This window comes from Galeopterus variegatus, unplaced genomic scaffold (genome assembly GCF_000696425.1).
Source record: "Galeopterus variegatus unplaced genomic scaffold, G_variegatus-3.0.2 Scaffold3493, whole genome shotgun sequence".
Classification (NCBI taxonomy): domain Eukaryota; kingdom Metazoa; phylum Chordata; class Mammalia; order Dermoptera; family Cynocephalidae; genus Galeopterus; species Galeopterus variegatus.
This window is the reverse complement of record NW_007729604.1, coordinates 65,120-71,998: the sequence shown is the minus strand read 5'-3', so window position 1 is coordinate 71,998 and position 6,879 is coordinate 65,120. Positions and strand designations below refer to the sequence as shown.

Sequence of the window (6,879 nt, the reverse complement as noted above, 5' to 3'; positions counted from 1 at the left end):
AGGATATTATTGGAATAATTGTCAAAATTTAAATATGGACTGTGAACTAGACAACAGTATTGTTTTCATATTAAATTTCCTGACTTTGATAATCCTGCTGAAAGAAAATGTCTTTGGCCTTAGGACATTCTTGGGTGTAAATTTCAAGGGTATAATATCTATATTACTCTTGGGTGATCTAGAACAAAAAATAAAGATGGAGATAATGAGGAAGCAAATGTTGATAATGATGGGGCCAACTATAAACAATCTGGTTAATCTGGGAAAAGGGCATGTGGGAGCTCTTAAATACTTTTCCACCTTTTCTGTATATTTGAAATTATGTCAAAAGAAAAAGTTGCAAACAACGCATAGGAAATCAAGGCATATTATCATTTTTTCTACTTTCCTGTTTTTCACACCTCCTTTAATAAATGCATATCTTTATAGTGAAAAATTAATAAATGCTCATTATTTTTATAAAAGAATATGTGTGAGTCACGCTGATTATTTTAAGTGTAATTGGAAAGTTTCCCAGGTCTTGTATGAAAAATATCAAGGTGTATACATTAAAATTTACAGGTAAAATTTTGTATCTTTTGTTTTATGGTCAGTTTGATCAAATCGTTTCATGAACTATTTTTTCTGATCAGCCAATCTTCATCTTATTTCTTTGTATGAAGTGTTTAGTATGGTCTACCTCCTGTTCAACATAGACTTATTTAAGTCTATGGTGAAAAATAATTGGTACCTAGTTTTTCAAAATTCTTTTAGCAACTTCGTGTGCAGCCCAGTGGAATGGGGCATGAGATGGTTTGACCAGGACCATTGGAGGGGCAGTCAGCATCTGGGAGACTCTGGGAGAGCGGCAGGGAGCTCTAGCAGATGGAGGCAGCCCAGTGGGTCAGAAATCCAAGCCACTCCCCGCTCATGAAACGGCAGGAGCCAGCCTCCAGGTCGGAGTCCTGGTGCAGAACACCATCTCCTGGGTGGGACTAGGAGGTAATCCAGTTTCAAGAGGAGGCCTTAGGCTCAGGAGGCAGGACGAGAGTCAAGGAGACTCAGGAATAAGACCTAAGGTGAGGCTTGGGCTAACAGAGAGGGCGATGCTGTGTACTAGTCCAGCTGGGTTTCCTAAGGTCAAAAAAAGCCAGTTCTATTGGAACCATGTTAAGAACTTCTGTCTTAGGGGCTGGAGCTGGCTCAGTGTTCAGTTGGGCACAGGTGAACACAGGTGGGCACCAGTGGGCACCAGTGGGCACAGGTGGGCTCCAGAGGACTGAAGAGGCCGAGAATCAGGCAGGGCCTGGCAGAAACAAACGTCATGGTAATCATAGTAGCAATACTGCTTGCTGTGCCCAGAGCCCTCCAAAGTAGGAATAACACCCCCATTTTAAAGAATTAGAAACAGAGGCTCGTGCTGCCTGAGGCCACCCTGGAGCTGGATTTTGATGCCCAAACACGTTGGCTCCCTCTAACAAATCAAGTTGCTGTGAGTTCCTTCAGTTCCAGTGCCCCCCCGCCCCCCGACAGCTTCATCTCTTTCCTGCCTGATACGTTTTGGTCCCAGGTCATACCCCGAAGTGCAGGACTTATTTATTCCTGGGTCCCAGGGCTGCCTTTGCTATCAGAGATTCAACTGGGGGTTTCTCAGCTCTGGAACATCGTGTGCTGAGAAGCTTCTTCCCCACGGTGTCTTTTCAGGCAGCCTGGAGCAGCTCAGCCGGCTGCTCTCTGGACTATTCAGGGCCTCAAAGAACACAGGGAGCCGAAGAGACCCTAANAGTGGGTCAGAAATCCAAGCCACTCCCCGCTCATGAAACGGCAGGAGCCAGCCTCCAGGTCAGAGTCCTGGTGCAGAACACCATCTCCTGGGTGGAACTAGGAGGTAATCCAGTTTCAAGAGGAGGCCTTAGGCTCAGGAGGCAGGACAAGAGTCAAGGAGACTCAGGAATAAGACCTAAGGTGAGGCTTGGGCTAACAGAGAGGGCGATGCTGTGTACTAGTCCAGCTGGGTTTCCTAAGGTCAAAAAAAGCCAGTTCTATTGGAACCATGTTAAGAACTTCTGTCTTAGAGGCTGGAGCTGGCTCAGTGTTCAGTTGGGCACAGGTGAACACAGGTGGGCACCAGTGGGCACCGGTGGGCACAGGTGGGCTCCAGAGGACTGAAGAGGCCGAGAATCAGGCAGGGCCTGGCAGAAACAAACGTCATGGTAATCATAGTAGCAATACTGCTTGCTGTGCCCAGAGCCCTCCAAAGTAGGAATAACACCCCCATTTTAAAGAATTAGAAACAGAGGCTCGTGCTGCCTGAGGCCACCCTGGAGCTGGATTTTGATGCCCAAACACGTTGGCTCCCTCTAACAAATCAAGTTGCTGTGAGTTCCTTCAGTTCCAGTGCCCCCCGCCCCCCGACAGCTTCATCTCTTTCCTGCCTGATACGTTTTGGTCCCAGGTCATACATTGGCTCCCTCTAACAAATCAAGTTGCTGTGAGTTCCTTCAGTTCCAGTGCCCCCCCGCCCCCCGACAGCTTCATCTCTTTCCTGCCTGATACGTTTTGGTCCCAGGTCATACCCCGAAGTGCAGGACTTATTTATTCCTGGGTCCCAGGGCTGCCTTTGCTATCAGAGATTCAACTGGGGGTTTCTCAGCTCTGGAACATCGTGTGCTGAGAAGCTTCTTCCCCACGGTGTCTTTTCAGGCAGCCTGGAGCAGCTCAGCCGGCTGCTCTCTGGACTATTCAGGGCCTCAAAGAACACAGGGAGCCGAAGAGACCCTAACACTCCATCTCCAGATCCCAGGCTGGAGAGTTCCATATAGGATGCTGCAGTTTGGCTCCTTCTCAATTTCACAGCCTGCTTCCTTTGGGGGTCTCCTGCCTCCTAAAAGCAAGTTTTAGACCTCTGCTATCAAATCCTTAAGCAAGACACAGCACTAGCAACCAGCTCAAGACCTGCTCTGCAACAGAGGGACCCGTGGCTCCACCACTCACTCACTGTAGGACCCTGGACAATTTGCAGAGAGACCTCTAAACAGTGGTTCTCAGAGTGGGACCCAGGACCAGCAGCACCAGCACCACCTGCGAACTTGTTGGACGTGCAAATTCTGGGAGTGGGGCCCAGCGGTCTATCTCACCAGCCCTCCAGGTGAATCTGTTCTAAACCTGTTTCCTTCTTTGTAGAATGGGTATTATCAATATTCGTAGCTCAAGGGTGGCTTTGAGGATTAAATGAGATAGTGCGTGGTCCTGGCAGCAAGGTAAATGTCAGTTGCTGTGACTGTTATCTCACTAGTTACTAATGGTCACTGCTTTAGGAGCATAGGAATTTCTTATTCCACAAGAACGGAGGAATCCTCAGGCATGTGCCCTCCTTCCTTCCTTCTTCCCCTCAGCTGGGCTGGGTCTCAGGCTGCCAAACCCCCTGGGCTTCACCGCAGCTTCTGTAGCCTGACCCTGGGTCACACCTATGCCCAAAGCCATCATTCCCTCTCTTTCAATCCGCTGGCTGTTGCCATGGGAGAGGAAGCTGAGATCTTCCCTCTGTCTGTAGGTTTCCCCTCTCCATTTACTCAGACCAACAGCACCCACACCCATCCATGGAGTCCCCTGTCCTGGCCCCTGTCCAGGGCCTCCAGAAGGATCCACCTCCCTGTTACCTGCCCCCGCCTTCATCCTTTACCAGAGGGTCAGATGACCAACCTCGTAGCAACTGGACACATCCATGTGGGTGGCAGGAGAGGTACAGGGAGGGTCTCCTTGAATCATAACCCAGCCCCAAGCAACCCTCTACATTAGCTGCATGTATCCCGTTCTCTACCCCCAAGCTTCCTTCCGCTTCAATTTCCAAGTGACAGTGGTCCATCTTTTTCTTTTTTGTGATCTTGGAGTAGATTTGTATCTATTCTCTACCTAACAGGCTCAACAGAGAATGCATTTACTCTGTCATCATTGATACTGAGTAATAACAATAAAACATATCAGCAAGACGGGAAAGTCAGCTCAGGGATAAGTACCTTTTCTGTCTCCAGTTTTCTATTTATGCTTCCAATCCCAGCCCCCAACCCCCCTTACTTCAGGTACACAGCTCCTATCTCGTAGCCCAGGACCAGAGAGATCTTTAGAAATGCAGAATCTCCCCTGCTCAGACCCGCAGAGGCTGCACCTGCATGAAAACAGCCCCCCACCCCCACTGCACCCCCCAGTGATTCTCTCTGAGAAGCCCTGAGGGACGTTTGCAAATGCTCCTGTAGACAAGTTCTCCTGGGACACTGGTTTAAAGTAAGAATTCCCAAAGGGTCCGATTTACATGAGTTTGGGGTGGAACCAAGGATTCTGAGCTTTTATGACAATCTCCCATGTAGTTCTTATGATAAAATAAATTGGGAATCAGGGTCAAGTATAAAGATCCCAAAACAACCAGTCTTTACCCCAGTGTGGAGCTTTGGGCATTCATCTTCAGGTTCTTTTGTTGAATGGAATTTGTGGCATCTGGGTGTGGAGCAAAGACCACCTCCCACACTCCTGTTCTTAATTTTTTTTTTTTAATTCCAACAGTTCAGATGGGAAGAAGGTAAAAGATATAAATTCTCTTGTTGCTGCTGGCACCTAAGATCAAGGCAAGATTGTTTAAACCAGTAAAGTGGGGACTCTGGGGCCAGACTCCAGGATGAAAAGGGATGAATCCAAGCTGGAAACGGACACAGGTTGGGTGACCATGTGGGTCACCACCAGTACAGAACCTGATTCCACAGTGGGGGCCCCAGCATCACAGCGGTGCATCCCAGGGTCGGGAAAAGGAGAGGGAGCTCAACCTTTTTTTTCCAAAACTGCTAAAGTCATTGGGTCTGCCAAGCTACCCCAGCCAGCTCCCAGGCAGCCCCCCTGAGCCCGCCCGCCTTGGTCCCCTGGACAAGGGTGCAATTGACCAGCATGAGTTGCCTCTGGCCCAGCCAGATGATGGCCAATTTTTTTTTTTTTTAAGCCATCGAATTCAATATTTACAAGAACAATCCCATGCTTGCTTGGTTCTAAAACTATGGGCCACACAAGGAACAGTTTACTTCTCCCTTCAGCCTATCAGAAGAAAAACATAGGCTTGTGCTTCAGTCTTAAAAAACAGAATAATAAGTACGGTAAAAAATCAATGAAAAGAGCAAAACTGTTTATTGCATGTGGCCCCTTTCCCTCCTGTTGTTGAACAGAATAAAAGCCCGTTTTTGCCAGGGCTCAGGGCCCTCGTGGTCCTGGCAGCCCCCCAGCTGCGGCCCTGTAACTTTAAACCTGGCCTGAGATCATCGTTTTTGCACTGGCCAGACAGAGCCGGAGGGCGGTCCTAGCACGCCTGGGACTGAGACCACCTTACAGCTGCTCCCCGCCCTCATCGGGAGAGATAAATGCTGACTGCACTCGGAAAGTTTCCAGTTGCAAAGTTTGCTCCTGCGGCTGCCTGGGGTGAAGGAAAACTGGGCACCCTCCCGCACTGGGACTCTGCTGCACGCATCCCGACTCCTCCAGGCTGGGCCTGTGCCTGCAGAGCTTTGTGATCATCCCCCAGCACAAAAAAGTCGTGGCTGGGCCCCAAAGAGAACAAGTCAGCTGGGAAGATGTGGAAGGTTACAGTCCTGCTCTTCGTTTTGGGAAGTGCATCGCTCTGGGTCCTGGCAGAAGGAGGTAAGACCCAGCGCGAGTGGCTTCCTGCAGCGGCTGCTGGGGACCAGCGAGCAGAGACTTGCTGGAATTCCTGGGCCTGGTATTTGAGGTCGCCCAGGAGAGCGCGGGGGAGCTGGGAGTGTGTGTGTGCCCGCGAGTCGGATCAGCACCAAGGAGGGGAGGCAGCAGCTTAGCTGTGCCAGGTTCCAAAGAAACAGTTTGCGGTGTGCCCAGAGCAGGCAGCAGGGGTGGCAGCAGAGGGGGTCTCCCTCCAGGTCAGCTCGCAAGAGATAGGGGTCGAAGGATAAGAGCCACCGGGCTTCCCCCTGGGGGGCTGTGTTGGAGGAATACCCACAGCCTCAGAAGAAATTGGCCCCATGGGATTGGGAGGGACATTCAGGAGGGCTGGGGTTCATCTCTGAGGTTTAAGTGGGTTTGGGGCCGTGTGTTGAACTTGGCCAGCAACCTCAATGACCGGATCAGTGTTGGTGACTCCTTAGACTACAGGATTCCATCCGGCGGTGGGGCACACCACCTGCCCCACTGGCCACGTCTTCCCTCCCCTCGTGTCCTCTCCTTTCCTCTTCTCATCTCTCACCTCTTTCTGTCCACTGTGCCGTGCTGGTGGCCTCTGCGAACACTTGTCAACATTCTATTTCTTTTCTTGGGTTTTTATTTTTGTCTGTTTCCTCAATTGAATATAAGTTCTAGAGGACACAGGGATGTCTGGACTTGATCTCCAGGGCCAAAACAATGTCTGCCGTGTAGCAGTTGCTTACTAAATATTGGCTGAAGAAATTGTAGGCTGACTAGTGATCTTTGGGGCTGGAGGGTGCTGAGCTGTGCTTGAAAGGTAAACTCTTCCATAGGTAGGCCGAGGACCAGAGGAATTCTTCTTGAAGGGAGTGGTTTGCAGGAGGGGTGGACCAAACCTAGGCTTCTACAATTCTGCACAGACAAAAATACCCAGACTTAGGGAAATTATACAGAGTGTACTATTCTATGCTGGACTGCCTGCTTGGAGGAGATGGAGCAATTCTCTTTACAGGGGCTGTGGGCTATTCATGGCAATCCTATCTTTGGAACTTCTCTTTCCACCGGAATATATACAGTTCTGTATTTCAGTTACATTTCCTTTTTGGCGAGACAGCGTGCAAATGACACCATTTTGAGCTCACCCGTGCAAGGTGACGGAGGCCTCCAATCTGAGCCGTGTGTATCCCAGCTCTGCTAAGGAAAGATCGTGGC

General features: G+C 49.8%; 1 protein-coding gene across 1 annotated transcript in view; it reads left to right on the top strand.

Annotated features, from left to right (window-relative positions):
* Positions 1-5,412: 5,412 nt before the first annotated feature.
* Positions 5,413-6,879, top strand: part of LOC103600875 (podoplanin-like) — a 29,656-nt gene continuing 28,189 nt past the window's right edge. The window contains 1 exon segment of the mRNA XM_008585206.1: positions 5,413-5,652. Coding sequence (XP_008583428.1) covers positions 5,586-5,652 — 67 coding nt within the window. The 5' untranslated portion in view covers positions 5,413-5,585.